The sequence below is a fragment of the Ambystoma mexicanum genome, chromosome 9 (genome assembly GCF_040938575.1).
Source record: "Ambystoma mexicanum isolate Mex_15411 chromosome 9, UKY_AmexF1_1, whole genome shotgun sequence".
Lineage (NCBI taxonomy): Eukaryota > Metazoa > Chordata > Amphibia > Caudata > Ambystomatidae > Ambystoma > Ambystoma mexicanum.
This window is the reverse complement of record NC_090931.1, coordinates 175,972,653-175,994,845: the sequence shown is the minus strand read 5'-3', so window position 1 is coordinate 175,994,845 and position 22,193 is coordinate 175,972,653. Positions and strand designations below refer to the sequence as shown.

The 22,193-nt window shown below is 47.9% G+C and overlaps 1 protein-coding gene across 2 annotated transcripts in view; it reads right to left on the bottom strand.

The window, feature by feature from the left end:
- HYOU1 (hypoxia up-regulated 1) overlaps nt 1–22,193 on the bottom strand; it is a 485,286-nt gene that overhangs the window by 399,259 nt on the left and 63,834 nt on the right. For both annotated transcript variants that reach the window (XM_069614392.1, XM_069614393.1), the window contains exon 7: nt 9,305–9,486. In XM_069614392.1, coding sequence (XP_069470493.1) covers nt 9,305–9,486 — 182 coding nt within the window. The remainder of the gene's footprint in view (nt 1–9,304; nt 9,487–22,193) is intronic.

The following is a 22,193-nucleotide window of genomic DNA, read 5'->3' as shown; positions in this document are numbered from 1 at the left end:
GGGCCATGTTGACAAAATGGGCACCCATGGGTGTTTTACTGCAGCTGCGAATGCAGCCCGCGGTAAGGAGACGCACAAAGTAAACCACTGCCAACAGCCATTAATTGTAGAAAGGGGAACATAAAAATGTTAAATGAGAAACTAAAACAAAGGTGATATCAAGTAACCCCTCCAGCACCCTATGGTAAGATGGTGTGTGTGCTGGGTCTTGAAAATTACAAAATGGAAGTAAAGTCAATTTCACTTCACATCTCTTGGAAACAGTAGTTCACCAAGAGAAGGTATTTAAACCTTTGGGAAATCTAAGACTTCCCTGTGCCACTGCACTGAAGGTGCTGTGTGTCACAATGCAAAGATGATGCCTATGGAGTTTGTCAGACTAATAACCAAAAGAAACAGTGTTAAATCACAGAAAAATACATGAGTGAGAACAGTGTCTCACTCTCTCCAGGTTAAAAAGTAACAAGTCCTGCTGGGAATTCAGCTCTGGAAACGGACCTGCAAACTGGTTGTAACAACGGTCTCACCTCAAATTCCCATAGCAGCAATTCAATTATGGCGAAACAAGTATGGGACGCCCAGAAGTACGTACCCAATGGGAATCCTACGGAGTAGCCACGCTGGGAGACTTGGTTCATGAACAAGGAACTTTAACTTTTTACGAACTTAGCGAGGCCACAGGGCTGCCTGCTGGTCATTTTTTGCTCCATAGAGCAGTAACAAAAGCTATGGAGAGCAGATGGCCCGAGGCTGCTAACCCTGCAATAGAAGACGAGACCATAGAAACTATGCTTAACGCTGCAGAGGGAGGCCATGCAACTTCACGACTCTACAAGGTCAAATGGGAGAAGGAACTGGGTCTTGTATTTGAAGACAATGAATGGGAAAAGATAACCCATTACCACAGGAAAATCTCTCGGAATACCAGTTTACAACGCATTCAACTGTACATTACTAACAGGGTCTACCTCACGCCAGAAGCCAACTCAAGATTCAAGGATGCTGGAACTCAAGCGTGTCCCAAATGCAAAGAGCCCACGGCTGGTATGACCCATATGTTCTGGGGTTGCTCAGTGATAATGGGCTTCTGGACTCAAATAAAAGATAGGGTTGCCAAGGCGGACGTCGAAGTTGAAATCCATAGCCACGCGGCTTGTATATTAGGAAACTACAGACACAGCAGGAAAAACAAACCTCTCAATAGACTCCAAGATTTGATATACATCACTGCGAAGAGACGCATAGCCATGGGTTGGAAAAGCCCTAAATGCCCAAGCGTAGCCCAACGGTGGGGAGATCTCCGCACATGGATAACCGCTGAGACCGGAGCATGGGAAACTGCAATTCAAGAACAAAGGCTAGACTCTAGTGAACTACTACAGCGGTGGGTAGCACCAACGGTACCGCTGCTTCACCCAAAGGCGCCGGACAGCGCCTCAAACAGAAGTAATAGCCCTGGCTTGTAAACAGACTCAAAGGTCATTAATGGCTTGCCCCTGGTCCTGGTGATGGGGGGGGGGGGGGGGGTTTCGACACCCGATCTACATTTGAGAATGTCTTATTGATCATAATTGCGTCTTGTTACATTGTTAAAAAAAAACAAGATATATAAAAAAAAAAAGTAACAAGTCCTAGAGTCCAGCAAAAGTGCTGAGTGTCTCTAAGTTAGAGAGCAATTAACACATTTCTGAGAATTCTCTGAAACATCTTGTTAACATGGCGTGGGTCATTTGGCCATGGGACAGGTTTTCCAGCCTTCTTCCTGCCCCAGGTGATCTGGCCAGGGTCTTCTGCATGGTCCATCCCTTCCTGGGTCCAAAAGTCCACTCCCTGGATAAAGTCCAAGAAGGAATTGGGACATTTAGTCTTTTTTTTTTGTTCATCACAAAGGGATTGGTCTTTGGCTGGGATATACATTTACTGAAGACAATGCTGTGTTCCTCTTGTTTCACTAGAAAAGGGCCTACGTAGTCCCAAATCCGAAATCAGGATGACTGATGCAGCAATGTAGCTGAGCAGGAAGCTAGTCAGCCCACAGGATTGTTCCAGGATGCTCTTATGAAAGCTTCCCAGGGGAGAATCCTCAAGCAGGGGTCGAGACCGATTGTTCCCACCAGTCCAGGGCATCGAAGCACTGATGTAGGCCTTCCAGCGATCAGCATAGGAGCACAGCTTCAGTGGGACAGTTGAAAAAGACAATGCAGGATGGCTACAACAAGTTTTGGGTCTTCAGGGTGATGCTCCTCTTCAGTGTCTTCGCAATCATGACGATCTGAAGAAGGGCCTCAGGAGTAGTTTTTTTATCCAGAAATTGATCAGTTGACGACCAAGAGCCCACCAATGAAAAGGATCTGCAGCTTTCATACTGGCAGGGGCTATCCAGCCACCACATCTGCCAGACAGGTACATTGGCCAGGATGTGGAATGGGACCTGACAGCCCATGCTCTCACAGCCAGCCACAAACACATACTGCCACTTTGCCTGGGAAAGCAGAGGCCGTGCCTGAGAAAGGGCTCCCCATGTATTGCAAAGCCACCCATTAAAGGGCAGGAAGGCCAAAAAACAAGTTAACTAAAAGGAAAGGGTGCAATCTTGTGGAATAACCATGTTAAGAGTACATGGTACTCTAAAAGTCATTATGGGGTAAAATGCAAAAGTGCATGCGACTTATGGAAAGTATCAGCAACTTTCAAACCGGTGAAGGCTGTCCAATCAGGGATAGCCTGGCCCCTCAAATTCTGGCCTCCAAAATGACATACCCTGGATGAAGTATGTAATAGGGCAAGGCACTCCCCCAAAACCCAGTTTTAGCCCACACACACAATTTCTGACCTGTGGCCAACAAGGGAGATGACACAATAAACAGTTTCTACCACGAGAGTGAACAATTTTGAGTATATGGCGTTAGGTAAGATTTTCATTACGATAAACCTTCCTGACCCGTATCAACCCCAAAACATTTTGCTTGCACTTGGGGATTATTTTCCCTTGTCCCCAGGTAAAGGGCAATCTTTTTCCACTCTCCCCTAGTCTTCACTCCTTTTATGGGGAACCTTTTTATGTGTCCCCACAGTGTGTGATAGTTTCCTATAACTTTTGGGCTTAGACTGGGGTGCCTCTTGGGCCTTCCCTTTTAATGTATCTTGTATGTACTTGGGTGAACTACTGTTCCCAAGGGGTAAAGCGGGCTTTTCATCCCCTTTCCACTGATTTAAGTGAGCCAGCACACCCCACCTTATGTGGAGTGCTGGGGTATACAATGCATCCCCTTTCTTACTTGCCGGGTAACATTTTTGATACAATTGCAAGTTTACTTGAATGGCTGGTGGCAATGGTTTTACCTTTGTGACTTTAGTCTTATTACTCGCAGGCTGTTAAATCAGCCTCGGTAAGGCTCAGAAGGGCCACCATTCTGCTAAAATGGTGGGCACCTTTTTTTCGCCATTTCTCGTTTGCTTGTTGTTCAAGGTCTCCCCCCCCCCCCCCTGCCATTCCAATCGGAAACGACCTCTGTGGAAGTTGGGTCTTCGGAAGGAATCCCTTGTATTCCCACACCTAGGTTCCAGAGAGTTTGAGAAGGGAAGAAGCGAGGGAGGAATCCAAAACGCTGCAGCCCTTTGTCCTTCACCTTGCCCGAGAGGAACCAACTCCCATTGGGGGCTGGCTGTCCTTATTGGACAGCCAGACCGCCCCTTTCTGTAAAGTGCAGGGAGTTTGCAGAAGTTGTGCTGCAAGTTCCTGATAAATATTCTGATTCTGGAAGCTGCCGACAAGTTGACCACTGGAGCTAAAACCAAAGAGGAAGATTAAGAAAAGACCTATGTAGCGATTTCCAGTAACCGGAGAGCTTTCTGTGTAACCAGAGCCTGATGGAACCCTTCCTTCCAAAAGACCTGGGGGTCTTGAAAACGACTCCTACCCAAGCTGGTGAAATCCACTAGTCTCAACAATACCTGCATTTTGAGCCATGCTGGGCTGCAAATCACCAATACCCTGGGACCTTAACCCAGAGTGCAATGAAGTGTCTTCCAAAGTCTGAATCCGTACGAAACTGGCAAACTCCTGCTGCATCTCCAGAGACAATTTGAATCCCTGAAGTCTCCTCACCAGAGTGAAGGACCAGGAGAGTGAAGAGTATCGACCAGCGATATTCATCTGGCTGCTGTAAAAAGCCAATAATTATAAATGAGATGGAGCTATGATTAACAGGTTATACTTTGAGGTAGCAATTAGCAGCAACCCTACATAAAAAAAAACAACAACAATGTTTTATGAAATATAAACAATTGGTAAAAAAGTTATTAAAACACAAAACATTCAATTGCACCTATGTGCCAATGGCAAGATAAAAGGAAAATCGTATAGGAATACATCAAAATCAATGAATGAATCTTACAGAAAGAAAATGTGTGTTTTTCAGGCATTTAGTCATTGCATACAATCATCAATTCATTGACATATATATATTTGTTTCTGTCTCTGTTAAAGTCCAGAGAGTTAATGTTTCAACAAGTTTCCGTTTTAAAGAATTGAATACTGAACAGTCATCAGGAGGGCAATCGTATAACCGATTCCTATTCAGCAAATGTCACACTTGACTGGTAGGTTAAAAAAGTACAACCTTAGTCGGTTCTTGTGGGAGCTCTCCCTGGTATCTGTTTAAGCACCTCTGCAGCGGGCCAGCGTTTGGCAATCTCTACCTTCGCCTCAAGCTAGGACGCGATTTATGCAGTCTACATATGAACCCTGCTCTGAAATTACGCTTGAGCCTGGAAAACTAATACATGCGTCAATGAATTGATGATTGTATGCAGTGACAAAATGCCTTGCAACACCATTATTTCTGTAATAAGATTAATTCATTGATTTTGAACTATTCCTATAAGATTTTCCTTTCATCTGGTCATTAGCACATACCAATTGTTTACATTTAATAAACCATTGTTGATTTTTATGTAGGTTGGCTGCTAATTGCCACCTCAGAAAGTAGAACCTGTTACTCATAGCTCTATCTCATTTATAATTGTTTATCCACCCCCGGACTTAGATACTGTTCTCACTCCAAATGTATGTTTCCCCAATGTTAACCGGGATTCCTCTGATATTTAGAGTGCTGTAAAAAGGCACCAAATCCAAGAGCCAGGAAGAATCCATGAAGGCTTTGCTGGACACAATTCTCTGACTGCTGCTGCAATTTCCCATCCAGTGTCCAGTTCTTTTGTCACCAGACCAGAATCCAGGGATGGGGTCTTGTGCTGCTGCATCCAAAAGGCATCAGCTCTTTTCTCCTAAGGTACTGTGTGGGCTTGGGTAATACTTACCTTACGTCTGGTGTGCATCCCGTAAGGCTGAGTGGGTGACGTGTGGTTGGAAGTTTAACCATGCCATTTGCCCAGGCCTAGTACTGGAATGCATACAGGGAGCCTCCTGTGAAGACCCCCAAACACTAATTCTGAAGCAAATACTTGTTTAAGAAGATGTCCTCTGAAATGTTGATTTTCCTGCAACAGAAACAGATCCTGACATGCCTACAGCTGGCTCCTAGACCACTAGGGTCCCTCTTCTGCCTCAGAAAACTCATGCTATAGATTAGGGAAGGACTTTGTAAGGTAAGGATTCGGTCTTGAAAGTAAAACAAGTGTAAAAGTACTTCAGTGTGATAACCATCTCTGTGAAAGAAAAGGTTACAAAGTGCCATTAAGTTTATGCTTACCATTCTGCCCCAAGTATTTAAGTTACTAACTTTGAATGGTGTTAAGTATTGGTATGGTTTTATTATTCTTAACTGAAGGAGTGTAAAAGCTTACCAATAAGGTTAACCTACCTTGAATAACAGATGGTCATTCTTTAATTGTACCCTTGGGTTTTACTTTCCCTGCTGTGCTTTATACAGATCTAAAACAGCTTTCTGAGTTAATAGTCTTAGGAGTTGCTTGTAGCCCCTCTTAAAAGCATATGGGTTTATGTGATGATGGTGGGGGGGATGGGGTGGTGATGAACAATGAAAAATGGTGGTGGCAGTGCCCATCATTCAAGCATGCACAGCAGAGCTACTCTGAACAAGAAGGGAAAAAGATGCTCTGTGGGTCCGACCCCGGAAGTAATGACAATTGATGGGTCTATGGCTAAGGGGGTGCATGGGAGGCTAGGTCTGTAGGACCCTCTGCCCCACATTCCCCACCTCCGTGAGGCTCGTCGCGGCCCCCCCCCCCCCATGAACCTGGGCCCGGGAGGCAGGATGGCTGCTGATCGACACAAGGCCACACGACCCATACTGTAACATATCAGACACCATTTCGAAAACGCCAAGACTCCATTTTAGATGTACTGACCAAAGCTCAAGCGAAATAGCCTGCATGTGAAAGCTGTAGCCGGGGCCCCCGCGAACCGCGTGCAGAGAGCCATGTACTCCCCCCCCCCCCTGCGCCTCCACACCATGGCAGATCCGCTGCAGGCCCGCTCTCACGAGCAACCAGACACAAACAAGTATCAGAACAAACACTATCGTTTACCTTCCGCAGAACATCACTGCCCTAGAAGTGACCTGACTTGTAGCCAGTCTGGAAACAACAAGAACCATCCCAATCAAACAAGCCCCAACCCTGCAACTGACCCCCAACATTTAAAATATATGGTGTCCACGACCTCCCTCATGAACCCCCACCCAGATCCCCCAGATCGAGTGCCAATTACAGACACCAAACCCCAACGGCTCACAGGGTTGTTTGTAATTGCTAAAATGGGTGGTGGGAAGGGATGTAACTTGTATTAAAGCAAGGATGACCCCCGGCCGACGCAAGATACTATGTCCCCCAAAGGTTTCATGAAAGCTCTCCATAGATCCCACCTTCTGCTAATTAATGATTGCTGCTAAATGTACAAAGGACAAAGCGAGAAGCAAACGGTAGCAAAACACGCTTGAAAGTGTAGGACGATCCTCAAAGGTGTTGAGCAAGTGTGTGCTATAAACAAAACTGTAAACCAACATATTGCATCTATGCTCCCGAGTACATGACACAACCTAACACTACCTCATTTTATTCATCTGCCTGTCCTATGAATTACAGGTATGTGTTCAAGTAACGTAATGTATCATGTGCGATATGGCCAACCCCCCCATTGCTATGAATGCTGAAATGTATGAAGTTATAAATAGAAATATGTAATCATTCTAACATTTCTAACTTTAGCATCTGTCCCCTCTAATGGTATATTGTGCAGTTCAGTGAATAGAGAATCACTTGGAGCTACAAGGCCATCTCCCCCTCCTCCCGCCAAGGCCCACCAGGGCTTGCTGGTGTTCGAACAGCACAGCCTCACCTCCCCACATTTCTGCTGGACCTGCTTCAGGTATTTACCTCCCCCATGTCAGAGGCCGCCATGGCCAAGCCAAATGAATTATGTGCTACCTGGTCCTAAATCCCACCGCCTTTGCGGTGCCAGAGATGTGCCCCTACTGATCCAAGAGTACTCCAGTTCACCCCACGTTAATGGGCCGTAGAGACAGTTATTCACCCTTGCACTAACATATCGTAAAACAATCCCTCACCACATCTCACATAATAGAATGACAAAGAAGCTTATTCCGTGCCCTCTGACAAGACACCTGGACTTATGACACCTGGTCATTAGGTCAAGAGTAATTGTACACTGATGTATTGGTGAAGCTTCATATTGCATGCTGTCTCTCCTGTCTCTCATGTGATCTTAGATTAACATTGTAGGATTTGCAGGACACCTAGAGTCGTATAAACTGATGTGTGTGGCCACAAGGGCAAAGTGTTAGTGCAGCCACCAATCTACACAGAGATGACGTCCGGCCTGGCAGCTCCACCCCGACAAGCCCAGCTGACCCGTCCAACCCACTTTGGTACCACGCAGATGTCCACCAATCCTGGAGCAGTTCATCGATACACCACCTATAGCTTAGTCAACGCCACCCAATCCCAGAGATGTTGTGCCCCCTGTCGCTTACAAGATTAATGACAGTTTTGTAATAAATATGACCGTCTTTGCTATTTTCAGACAGAGCGCTCTTGGAGCTTGCAGTGTCCTTTGCATGCCCTTTGCCAATTTATATAAAAAAACCTTTTACTTCATCTGCACTTGGTCCTGGTCTCATTCCCTCCTGGGGTGTGTCCTTTATTGCCTCTCACTAAGGGGGGTTATTGCCTGATGGGGGACGCTTGCTTTTAGGGGTTATGTTATAATTGAAACAAAACGGTATAATATGATTGTTACTGTATGAAGTTATAACCTAAATGACAAAATCCAACTAAAAAAAAAGTATATGGGTTTACTTACCTTGAATAGCTGCTGCTCTTCTAAACTACCAACAATGGGTTGTGCTTCCCATGAATTGCATTAGTGCTATTCTGAAAGTTTCATAAAGTTCTAACTTACCTTAGAAACTGTATCGTACACTTAAATAAAAAGGTGCATGATGTATACCAGAAAAAAAGGAGAAAAATCAAATGTCACCAGCCTGCTCAGTAAACATCAAAAAGGTAACTTGAATGTTAAAGAAACATTAAAAAAAAAAAAAAAAGGAACAGTGTGTTCTGTTGCAATCCATTGAAGGTGGATTGCGTCACTAAAATTAAAATGTGAAATACAAAAACAGACATTGCCAGCACCGGTAGTTATAGGGAATGGCCAATAAGACGCAGACAAGGCCTAGATTGAGAAAGAAATCTGAAAAAGGAAGTGATAAATGCACCAACAACATTGAAATATTTTTGTTGAGTGATATGGTAGCTACAGTGCATCCCATTTTAGAGGAGTGAATCAACACTCACACCGTCCTGTGAAGAGTTGATGCTCTGCAAGAAATAATCCAAACAAAAAAATGGTAGGTGGAGGGTGTTGGGGGGGGGGGGGGGGTGGAGTTCACAGCGTCAAGAGGGAGAGCACGTGGGAATCTGCACCAGCCAACATGCAAGTACACGGTTGAAACGGTAGACTTGAGGGTGGCCAGGAGAGATGGGAATTGGCTTTTGCACGAATGGGTAGCTGAACATGGGTGTTACACCAGTGAGCATGGTGCTGGCAGGCAAGGCATGCACATTCATGTAGGCCATACACTGACAAGAATGGGCACAAACATAAGGACATTTCAGGCTGCAGATTTTTTCGTATTTCGTCTACCCTCTAGCATGTCACACAGACGAAACGAATGCATAATTGTGTGGACCCAAAACTAAAATGTGAAATAAACTACTCATTTTAGATTCTACACAGCAACCTCACCACCCTCTTCCACATAGCAGGGGGGAAAGTATGCCTCAACCAGTCAAGACTCACCTGGGCAGTGGCATTTATGTCCTTCCTCCGGAACACCCCATAGTTGAGCGCCACAGCAGTGTTGTCATTGATGAGCTGTAGGACCTTCAGATTGGCCATGTGTGCTGCCTGGAGCACTGCCCTCCTCTCCGCCTGGTTGAAATACACTGGCACGGTGATGACTGCATCCTTGACTGGCTGCTCTGCAAACGTCAACATTACAGGTGTCAGATGGCTTCTGACATGGAGTCCCATGAGAGACCGAACACAACCTCCCCATCCAAAGGCACTGGCCACCCCAATTATCTTTCGTAATGAGATTACAGTAGCGCAAGAAACTAGAGTGCGGCCACAGCCACTAGTGCATTTTGTTACCTTAAATTAGAAGTTTATGACATCCTTGTTAATGACTATGTTACATGAACAGCAATAGAGTTTTCAGACAGCATGAGTGAACTCAGAAATGTTCTAATTCCCTCCACCTTAGAGACCCCCAGCAACTTGCTGGATTTTGAGGGATTTTTTATTTTTTAAATGAGAGTGAAACCCTTTTTCCCCACTCATTTTAATGTGGAATTTTACCTCTGCGTTTCTTTTGGTTGTGGAGTCTGACAAACTCCACAAGCATCATCTTTTACTTTGTGTCACACAGCACCTTCAGTGCAGTGACACAGGGAAGTCTTCCAGATTTCTCAACGGTTTAACTATATTTTCTGGGATAAACTACTGTTTCCCAGAGCAGTAAAGTGGAATTGACTTCACTTACCATTATAACTTTCTAGACCCAGCACACACTATCTTACAATAGAGTGCTGGAGGGGTTACCTACTATCCCCTTTGTCTAGCTTCTCACGTAACATTTTTATGTTACCCTTTTCTGATTGAATGGCTAGTGGCAGTGGTTTTGTTTAAACTACCATGTGTGCATTTACTGTTGGCTGCGTTCACAGCTGCTGTAAAGCAACAAGGGCGCCATATTTGTCAAAAAGGCTCCCGGTCTTTTTTCACCATTTCTTTGTGGAAAGGTCCTTCTTGAGATTTACTCTGCGCGCCAAACCAGGTTTGGTCTCTATTCATTCACAAGTGAAACCTGCCTCTGGCTCCAGAGTGTCTGGGGTAGGCAAGAAGTGAGGGAGGTGCCCGAAACTCCCGGTGCTTAATCTCCTAGGAGACCCAAAAGCACTCTGTGGTGATTGGCCGGCTGACAGTCCGGCAAGGACAGACACCCTGCTGGGTGAGTGGCAGCTAGGCTGGAATGAAAGGGAGAGAACTGAATAAAAGGCAAGTCCTTTGGCTTGGAAGGCAGTCGACCACTGGATGAAGGAACCGAAGAAGAGCTTGAAGAGGACTCCTGCTGCAACTCCTGGACAGTTGGTTTGCCTGGAGAAGCCCTGCTGCGGTGCCGAAACATCAAGTTCGCATCGACAGAGAAGCCCCTGCAAGGACGACTTCTCCCTTTGAGTTGGTGGGACCAATCAACTCCAAAGTAAGCCACCTAGACATCCATCTCGAAGCTGGTTGAATTTCCACAGAATTGCTGCTGGAACCGTATAGCCAGGGAGAGGACCACCAGATTGTGCGAGTTGCTTTTAAGCTGGCCTAGAGCTTTTGGAAGATCCTCCAGGCTCCCAAGAAGCAGGACTGACCAAGCCTGAGCCCCCTCAGAGTGCGGGACCCCAGACACAAGGAAAGTCCATCTCGACAGCCAGGAACCACAGTGTTGCCATTTGTGTTTCAGCTCCTTGAGTCTACCGCAAAACAGCCACTGAAAGTGAAGTTTGCCGGTTGCAAGTTTTGACTGTCCCAGTGCATTGCAGGAGTCCCCAGACGTCCTCCCTCTTGTCCCCACGACAGAGCCCCAGGAACAGTGAGACCCCTACAGAGCTGCACAGGAACAGTTGTCATCTGCTGCATATTTTCTTCATTTCTAAGGTACTGTAAAATAAGTCTAAGAACTGATCTCTTACTGTAGAGTTGCTTGAAACTTTTACAACTTACCAGTCTAATCAGCTTGTGGCCCTACATTGTATTCTTCATCAAAGACTCCTAAGAACTTGTGCAAAGACTTTTCCATTTAATTATCAGAAGTGTTTCATCCTATGCAAGACTTTTGCCCATTGACTTTGGCTTAGCCTATTGAATTGTATGACTACTTTGAGGATCCAAAAGTATTTGCCTGCTTAGGAATATTTGTGGTCTCTTGTGTTCTAATAACCTTTGCCTTTTACTAATTCCTAGAACTATTCAAAATACGAACAGTAAGGTATTAATATCCCCAGCACCCTAGTTATTAAAGTCAACTGTGGGTGTAGGTTGCGTATGTGGGCCATCCCAAAAGGGTCTTTACTGATTTAAAAACTAGCGTGTACTAGTATTGAAGTGTATTTGTGTGTTACTATTAAATTACTCTCTTCTGAAGAAGGCTTTCTAACTGACTGATACATTATTAATGGTTTATGCAAGATACCTTGAGTGCAAGAGTTTATTTGAATACCTGTAACTGTGAATCTTTGTGTACCTCCAATACAGCTCACATTCACTCCTTTTGAGTGAAGCCTTGCTACTCAACACGCGACCAAAACTGTGTAGTACAAGATTATACCGGTTAGGAAAAACTTTGAACGCAGTACCCTCTGGGAATACTACAAACAATTCCGACTACAGGTATAACCAACCCACCCTTTGGTATAAGCTTGTACTACACAGTTTTGGTAGCGTGTTGAGTAGCCAGGCTCATCTTAAAAGGAGATAATGTGAGCTGTATTGGAGGTACACAAAGATTCAGTTACAGGTATTCAAATAAACTCTTACACTCAAGGTTTCTTGCATAAACAATTATTAATGTCAGTTATAAAGCTTTCTTCAGAAGGGAGCAGTAGAATAGGAACACAAATATACTTCAACACTGTACACTTTGAGTTTCTGAATCAGACAAGGACCTTTTGGGATGGCCCACTGACAACCTACACCCACAAGTGACTTCAGTAACAAGGGTGCTGGGGACATTAATACCTTACTGTTGGCATTCAGAATAGTAAAAAGGCAAAGGCCATTAGAACACAAGATGTTACACATTTTCATAAGCAGGGCAAATACTTTCAGATAGCACTTAGAAGAGTCATTCAATTCAATAGGCTAAGCCAAAGTCAATAGGCCAAAGTCTTTGCATAGGATGCAGCACTTCAGGTAAGTAAATGGGAAAGTCTTTGCACACATTCTTAGGAGTCTGATAAAAAGAAGAACCAAATGTAGGGTCACAAGCTGATTAGGCATGCGAGTTGCAGAAGTTACAAGCACTTCCACGGTAAGAGGCAAGTACTCTTAAGCTGGTTTTACAGTACCTTGGTAAAGAAGAAAAGATGCAGGCGATTACATCTGTTCCTGTGCAGATCTCACGGTTCCTGGGCCTCAGTTGTGGGGACAAGAGGGAGGACATCAGGGGACTCCTGCACTGTACTGGCACCGTCAAAGCTGGCAATAGGCAAACTTTACTTTCAGTGGCTGTTTCGCATTTCAGCTCCTTGCGGTACAGCAAATAGCAATAAGGGCCGTTCCTGGCTGTCAAGGTAGACTTTCCTCACATCCGAGGTCCCGCACTCGACTGCGGGGGACTTGTGGGGGTCAGGCTTGGTCAGTCCTGCGTCTTGGGAGTCCGGAGGCTGTTCCAAAAGCTTTAGGCCAGCTTACAAGCAATAATCTGGTGTCCCCCTCCCTGGTTATACTGTTTCCTGCAGCAACTCTGAGGAAATTCAACCAGCTCAGAGATGGAAGTCCAAGTGGCTTACTTGGGAGTTGATTGGTCTGACCAACTCAAAAGGGAGAAGGCGTCCTTGCAGGGGCTTCTGTCGATGCAAACTTGGTGATTTGGACCTGCAGCAGGGCTTCACCGGGTAAACAGTCCAGGAGTTGCAGCAGTCGTCCTCTTCAAGTTCTTCTTCGGTTCCTTCATCCAGTGGTCGACTGCCTTCCAAACCAAAAGACTTGCCTTTTATTCAGTTCTCTCCCATTCATTCCAGCCTAGCTGCAACTCACCCAGCAGGGTGGCTGTCCTTGCCGGACAGTCAGCCAGCCAGTCAATTAATCACCACAGAGTGCATTTGGGTCTCCTAGGAGACTAAGCACAGGGAGTTTAGGGCACCTCCCTCACTTCCTACCTACCCCAGACACTCGGGAGCCAGGAGGTGGGTTTCACTCCTGAAGCCCGCCAAAGGCGAATGAACAAAGAGACCAAACCTGGTTTGGTGTGCAGAGAAAAACTCTAGAAGGACCTTTCCACTAAGACATGGCTAAAAAAGAAGACCGGGCACCATTTTAACAAGGATGGCTGGACACCACTTTGAAAACGATGGCTCCAAAAGTTAACCTTACGGGTCCGCGAACGGTCGCGATAAATGCAAACCTTGGTAGTTCAAAACAAAACCACAGCCACCAGCCAGTAAACTGAGGAAAGGGTAACAAAAAAAATGTTACATGAGCATTTAGACACAGGTGACACTAAGTAACCTCTGCAGCACTATCGTAGGATAGGGTGTGGTGGGTCTAGCAAGTACAATGCCAAGTAAAGTCAATTTCACTACTGCTCTGGGAAACCGTAGTTTATCCCAGCGAAGGTATTTAAACCTTGAGAAATATAAAATACTTCCCTGTGCCACTGCACTGATGGAGCTGTGTGACAATTGTAAAAGATGTTGCCTATGGAGTTTGTTAGACTCCATAACCAAAAAAGAATGTATATAAAACCACATTAAAATACATGAGTGGGAAAAAGGATCTCACTCTCTCCAGGTTAAAAAAAATGAAGTCCTCAAAATCCAGCAAAGTTGCTAGGTCTCCCCAAGGTGGAGGGAATTAGCACATTTTTGAGAATTCTCTTTAATACCAAAGGTTGGGCTGCCTATACCTGTAGTCAGTTGTCTGTAAAGGTCCCAGAGGGTACTGCATACAAACTTTGCCTAACAATGAGCGAAATTGTATTTCTTTTCTTGCATTCTTTCCAGCTGCACGAGTAGAGTTCTTGGAGAGGGGGTGGGGGGGGGCACACAAGAGTCCCTGCAAATGGAAATAAGGAACAAGTAACTTACCTGTAACTATTGTTCTCCAGCATGTGTCTGGCATACAGTCACATGCTCATGAATATTCCCCGTCAGGACGAGAATCTTCAGTAAAAGAAAAAAAGTCTCATTTACAAACTGTCTTTCTTCTATAGTGCAACTACTGAGCTCTGGGTCATACTGTCCCCAGCCAATGACTGCCCTCTCCTTAAGCCCTTCGTCTGGCAGCCATGTTCAGATTTGGTAGCACGTAAAGTGGCAGTATGACCAAGAAGAGCCGCAGAGGTGTAGGAGGGAGGGTTGGCATGTGAATCCATGCCAGACCCACACTGGAGAATAGTTACAGGTAAGACACCTGTTCCTTCTCCAGCATGGGGTCTGGCATAGATTCACATGCTCATGAATGAAGAATACATAGCAGTACAACATTACACATCCATGGGCGGTGGCAAAGCTCAACAGAAGCAATTACTCTGGAACAGGCTCACCCTAAAACGAACAGATTGTGTAGCACTGCTTGCCAGACCCTGGACTCCTCTATGGAATCCCTGTCGACACAGTAGAATCTTGTGAAGGTGTGCGTGGATCTCCACGTAGCAGCCCTGCAGATGTCCAGCAGGGGCACACCAGACAGGAATGTGCCATTGTCGCAGTGATCGCTCTGGTGGAATGGGCTCTCGGATGGCCAACCGGTAACAGTGCGTGATGCAGCCGGAGAGCCACCTGGAGATGGAAGTCTTGGACAAGGCCTTCCCATAGTTCACAGGACCAAAGTTTACGAATAATTGAGAGGTCTTCCAGAAACTCTTTGTGCGTGCCACATATAGCAGGAGCCACATCCAGCAAGGGCAAACAAGTTCCAGCCGGCAACAAAGGTTTTGGAAAAAACACAGGTAACGCCAAGGGCTCATTGAGATGGAATTCCGACTGAACTTTAAACATGAAGGAGGGGTGCATCCGCAGTACCACCCTAGTCTCGTGGAAACTCAAGTAAGACCGCTTGCAGGACAGGACCTAGAACTCGCCTACTCTTCTTGCAGAGGTGATGGCCACGAGGAAAGTGGTCTTCCACAACAGAAACTTGAGCAGAGCTGAATGCATAAGTACAAATGGAGCCCCCACGAGCCTAGTCAGCACCACATTGAGTTCCCACGCCGAACAGTCCCTTGATGAACTGACTAGACGGTGCGACCACAGTGAAGCCCGTCCTGGCGATCTGGTGTAGCGGGAGATACCCGCCAGATGTACCTCGAAGGAGGCGTGAGCCAGCACAGATTTAGCCAAGGACAGTAAATACAAAAGTACTTGAGGAGCCGTGACCCTCGGAGGGTTGATCTTCTGTGAACAGCACCAAATTGCAAAATGCTTCCATTTGTGTCCGTAGTATTTTAAAGTAGGCGACGCCCTGGCCTTGGCGAGTATCTGCTTGCATTCCGTCGGGAGATTGTAGCCCCGAACCCGAACGCTACAGGAGCTAGGTCTTCAGGTTCAGAGACCCCGGGTCATGGTGTAGCATTGTGCCCCTTTCCCTGGTGAGAAGACCCGCAACCACTGGCAGCTTGACCGGAGGGGCCACTTACATGCTGAGAAGGTTCGGGTAGCAGATCTGCCTCAGCCACACTGGTGCGACAAGGATCATCCTGCACCGGTACCGTCTGAGTTGACTGATGACTAAGAATTAACAGCAACGGAGGGAATGCATACAGAAACAGGCCTTCCCAAGGGAATGAGCATGCATGCCCCATGCTCCCTGGCGAACCTCTGGCACTTGGTGGGCTGGGCATCACAAAGATCGATCTGGGGACTGCCCCATTTCCGGAAAACGCACTTGGTACTGCCGAAGTTACCACTCGTGGTAAGAGCACAGCTCCCTGCTGAGAGTCTGCGACAGTGTTCTTTACTCCTGCCAGGTGAAATGGAATGAGGAACATAACCTGGGCAACAGCCCAGTGCCACAAGTCGTGCGCCTCTGGAGAGCGGTGGGGATCTGTAGCCCCCCCCCCTGTTTCTGGATGTAAAACATTGTGGTGGTATTGTCTGTGAAAACCCTCACCACTTTGCCCTTGAGGGACCGCATAAATGACCTATGGGCCCAAAACATTGCCCGTAGTTCCAGTACGTCGATGTGTAGAGTCTTCTCCTCCGGTAGCCACAGCTGGCATGAAGACGTCCCGTGTGGGCTTCTCACTCTTCCAAGGAAGCGTCCACCATCTCCTGGTATGAGGGTGGGCAGGGGGAGCTCTGAAAGTCTGTTCCTCCAGCGATGTTGGAGTACACGCCCCACCACCTTATCGCTTGACGGAACTCTTCCTTGAGCGCAATCTTGTCCTGAAAGCTTCCAGATACCTGTACCCAACGGGCGTCGAGGAACTTCTGGAGTGGACGCATCCGCCGTCTGCAGAGCAGAATCAGGTATATGCACAACGACATCATGCCGAGCATAGACTTGATGAGCAGCACTGTGGCGATCCTCAGTACCGACAGCCGCTGCACCTTGCCCAGGATGGCCGATAACCTTTCTTCCGACAGAGCCGCTAGGCAAGCAACCGTGTTGAGTCTGGATCCCAGGAACAGAGCATCCTACGATGGAGTCAAGCAGGACATGGCATAATTCACTGAGAACCTCAGGTTCGTCAGCAGCCGGATGGTCCTCGCTGTGTGATTGACAACGATCTCCTGACTTGGCCCAGATGAGCCAGTCGTCCAGATAAGGGACACATGGATGCCCTGCAGTCGTAGTTGGGCCACCACCAGAGCCAGGCATTTGATAAAAACTCTGGCGCCAACTTCAATCCAAAGAGTAGCGCCTTGAACTGGTAATGCTTCCCCTGGAAGATGAAGCGCAGGAACTTGCAATGCTTTAACTGTATGGGGACTTGGAAGTTTGCGTCCTCTAGATCAAACGATGACAGAAAGCCTCCCTACTATAGTTGGCCGAGCACGTGTTGCAGGGTGACCATCCTGAACTTCTGGGACTTTATGTAGTTGAGTCGTCGTAGGTAAAGAATGTGCTTCCAGCACCTGGTCTTCTTTCTTACAAGAAAGTACCTTGAGTAAACAGGAGCCACGTAGTCACCATGGGACCAGCTCCATCGTCTTTTTTTTACCATGGCCCGGACCTCCAGCAGCAGCTGCGGGACAGGGTGTTCCTGCCGGGCCATGAAATTCCAGGATGCGTCCGAGGGCGAGAGCGAGCGTCCAGCACCCATCTGACAATGTTCGCCAGTCGGCCTCCCACTGGGGTGCACGGGTGGGGGCCCCGACGTCCTCGCCAGTTCAATCTTGCTTGGAGGTCAAGGCACCGCCCTGTGTAACCTTGACGACGACAGCCACCCCCGAAAGTCTTGGAACGACCCCTGTTGGCTTCCTGGGTCGTAGAGCGGGAGGGTGGGTGGTAAGATGACAAACCCCCGCTGAATCCTTTGGAAGACCTGCAGGCTTAACGAAAGGCCGGCTGTCATTGCAGAGTGCCCAGGGAACAGGACGTCAGTGTTCCTCTTGATGGCTTGGAGGGATTCATCGGCAGCCTTCCCGAACAGGTTGTCACCGAACGGCATGTCCAGAACCCTCATCTGTACCTCCTGTCTAAAGTTGGTGGCCTTGAGGCAACCGCGGCAGCGCAGGCAGACTGTTTCCCATCTGGTGGAACCCAGTGTCCGATATGTCCAGGGCCACTGATGGCGTGGGCCAACACCACCTCACCTTCCTGCAGGATGTCCAATGCCTCACCCTGCTTGTCATCGGGAGAGAAGCTCCAGGAGCTGAGCCATCTTGTACCAAAGCTCCCCGTCGCATCTGGCCACAATTGCCAAGGCGTTGGCAGCCTGGACAGTCATCACTGCCGAGTAGAAGACCCTTCTACCCATGGAATCCAACTTCTTCCCCTCGTTGTCCGGAGGGGCGGACGAAGACGACGCCGAGCTGGATGATTTCTTCCTGGCTGCCGCCAAGAACACAGAGTCTGGAGACGGCTGAGATTGCACGCACTTGGGTGCAGAGTCCGGCACTCTGCACTTCTTTTCACGTCGGTCTCGTTTTGCTGGTGCTGAGGCAGGGTTCCTCAGCAAACGCCAGCCCCTCATCCCAAACTTTATCTAGGAGCAGGGCCTCCCGGCGCGGATACAAGAAGCCTTCCTTCTTCTCCGGTGTAAGCTGGAAAGGCTCGATGCCGGGGCGATGATGGAATGCAAGGATCCCACTTCGTCTGGTGGAGAAGCTCTCGGAGGAGGTGATGGGTGAGTCTCCCATCCCACCGTCACCCGAGCCTGTTGTTGCTGTGTCTGACTCAGTCCCCTAGGAGGGGAGGTGAGGACAGCAATGGCTGGTATGGAGGTAAGGGACGTCTTCTTCGGCGCTTCCCCCAGTGTCAACGGGGCCGCAGGCAGGTTCGGTGGGGCGTCGCTGGCATCCTCCTCCATCTCCGACACCAGCGTGTGGAGAGTCGAAAGGATGTCCAGTGAAAGGTCTTCAGGAGGCGCTTTTCCCAGGGCCTTCGTCGTCCACATGGACGTATCACAGTCATAGTCGTTGTCGCCTCCGGGAGACTGACGTCCCCCTTGTCGTCCCCCTTGTCGTCCCCCTCGTCATCCCCCTCGTCATCCCCCTGGATGAAGTGGATAGAAAGGATCTCCTCCTCGGACGAAGAAATGTAGGTTCCTTGGAGTTCAACACCCCCTCCCCCTTTATTCAGGTCCTGAGGGGTCTGTCTTGGGCTAAGGTCCGGCATCCTCTTTTCTGGAGTCTTAACCAGCTTGATCGAAGCCTCTCTCCTGGAAGAGCCACTCTGGCCGTATTCAGGATACCCTGGCCTGGGTCAGCACCAATGGCCTTCGAGAATTAATCCACCACCGGCTCTATGGAGGATGACTTGGTCTGGCTCTATGGAGGATGACTTGGCCTGGTACCGTGGGCCTTCACGGTAAGGCCAGCTCCTTTGCTTTCTTGGCCTGCTCCAAGACCGGGTCAGATACCTTTTCCTGCTCGGCCTTCGTGGCCAGATCAGACACCTTGGCCTGCGTGGCCTTTTCCTTTGTGGGTAGGTCAGACCCCGTACCATGCTTGGCCTTCTCCAGAGTCTACCGCAGCTTCCCCGGGGTAGCTGCGTTCTCCTGGACGAGCAGCTAGAGCGGTGGCTGGAGACCGATATAGAAGGAGATGATGATCGCACGCCGACCGTGGCAGGACTCGCGGCGACCGACAGAAGTGGACTCCAGTGCTTGGCCTTGTGTTGGGCCCCCGCGGGTGAGGCGCCCTCAAAGGACTTAGAAGCCTGATCAGGTTGGCTGGATCCGGAAGAATCATGCCCCTGGGAACAACCCGGGTAGAGGCCCTGGCCCAGCCACGTCTCCAACCGTTGGTGTCGATCCTTCATCGTGCGTCTAGTGAAGCCACGGCAGTTCTCACAAATCTTTATGTGTCAGTTGTAGACAACACAGGCACTGGGAATGCTTGTCCTCTGGACACATTCCGCAAACTGCAGCCGGAGCAAAGCTTGAAGTCGTCCTTCTCATCCAACATGATCCACGCGGTGTAGGCCTGAAGAAACTTCTGGAAGCTTCCAAGAAGAACACTCGACGAAATCAGCCCTGGAGGGGCGTGAAATCAGTTAAACTTGATCCCAGCTAATCGGGAAGACGGACAATCTATGGAGCACACAGGAAACCCAATTTTTCAGTCAATCGAGCCTTCCAAAAAGAGAAACGCTGAAAAGCTTCGAGTGAAACGCGACAACCAACACTTGAACGTGCGGTAAAAATCTGAAAATAGCTGTCAGAGGAGGGGCTTAGGTGGAGGACAGTCATTGGTTGCAGGCAGTATGACCCAGAGCTCAGTGATTGGTTTATAGGAGAAAGACAGTTTAGAAACGAAACTGAAACTGTTTCTTTTACCAAGGATTCCCAGCCGGACGACAGGGAATATTCATGAGCATGTGAATCTATGCCAGACCCATGTGATCCTGTCCTGGAAGCTTCCTGACACTTGTATCCAACGGTCATCAAGGAACTCCTGTAGCGGACGCATCTGTAGCCTGCATAGTCAGATGAGAGAGATGCACGACAATATAATGCCGAGCAGAGACTTGATGGGTCCTCACTGTGGCAACCTTCAGTGCCAACAGCCGCCGCACCTTGCCTAAAAAGGCCACAAACCTTTCCTCAGACGGAGGCACCAGGCACGACATTGTTGAGTCGGGATCCCAGAAACAGCGCATCCTGCGATGGAGTTAAGCAGGACTTAGCATAGTTCACCAAGAACCCCAGATCCGTCAGTAGGCGGACAGTCCTCGCCGTGTGGTCGACGGCGATGTCCTTTGAGATGACTCGGATGAGCCAGTAGTCCAAGTAAGGGTAGACGTGGATCCCTTGCAGACGCAGCTGCGCCGCCAGGCACTTCGTGAAGACCCTTGGGGCAAACTTCAATCCCAAGGGAAGGGCCTTGAATTGGTAATGCATCCGCTGAACCACAAAGCGCAGAAACTTGCAGTGTCCCTTATGAATGGGGATGTGGAAGTACGCATCCTCCAAATCCAGCAACGACAAACTCTCCCTCTTCAAGCTGTCCAAGCACGTGCTGAAGAGTTACCATCCAGAACATTTGGGACTTGATTTGTGTAGATGACGGAGGTCGAGAATGGGCCTGCACTGAGCTCAGGATCCTCTTTGGGACGAGCTCCATCGTGCCTTTCCGTAGCATGGCCTGCATACCCAGCAGCAGCGGAGGAACGTGGTTTTCCTTCCAAGCCACCCGTGATATCCGGGAACACTTCAGTTGAAATTCCAGGGTGTGTGTGTACGTGGGCGGTAGTGTCCAGCACCCAAGGTCAGTGGAGATGGTCTTCCACATGCTGATGAAGTCCGCCAGTCGGCCTCCCACCGTGGAGAACAGGTGGTGGCCCAATGCCAAGGCCGGTTCAATCCTGCTTGGACATCGAAGGGCCGCCTTGAGGACCCTGGTGACAACGCCGTCCTCCAAAAGCCTTGGAGCGGCCCCTGCTGGATTCCTGGGCCGAAGAGCGGGAGGGTTGACGATAAGACACAGCCCCCGCCGAAAGGGAGGATCCTTGAAATGTTAGTGAGAACTCAAATGTGCCAATTCCCTCCACCTTAGAGACCCCCAGCAACTTTGTTGGGTTTTGAGGAATTTTTTTTTTTTTTTTTTTTTTTTTTTTTTTTACTTGGAATGCGAGACCCTTTTTCCCCACTCATGTATTTTAATGTGAATTTATACCTCTGCGTTTCTTTTGGTGTGGAGTCTAACTCCATAGGCATCTTTTACATTGTGTCACTGCACCTTTAGTGCTGTAACACAGGAAGTATGTCAGATTTCCCAAAGGTTTAAATACCTTCTCTGGGATAAACTCAGTGCTCCAGATAAGATTTTGAGGTGGGAGTATTTTACGCATGATTTTTCAAATTAGAGCGTAAATGCAATTTCAAGAGAGTAAACATTCGTTTTCTCCTCTGCAAGAGAGTAAAACTTATCCAACACATACGTTATGGGTATGAACCCATTTTAAAAGGGTGCATGCTTTATTTTTTGCTCGCTTAGCCGTCACAGATTTGGTCTTTCAGTTGGAAATTCACCATCATGCATAAGAAGGCTATGCTGCTGACAAAAGAAATGCTACATTGCCATCTAGTGGTGGAAAGTATGTTTTTTTTAATTAATAAATCAAAGCGTACACGGTACGCAGTACAAAATTAAATGGTCCGTATTTTTGCCATATTTACATGCGTAAAAGGGCAAGATACGCACGTTAACTGGTAGGCTGGATAAACTACTGTTTCCCAGAGCATTAAAGTGAAAATGACTTTACTTACCATTATAATTGTCTAGACCCAGCACACACCATCTTACAA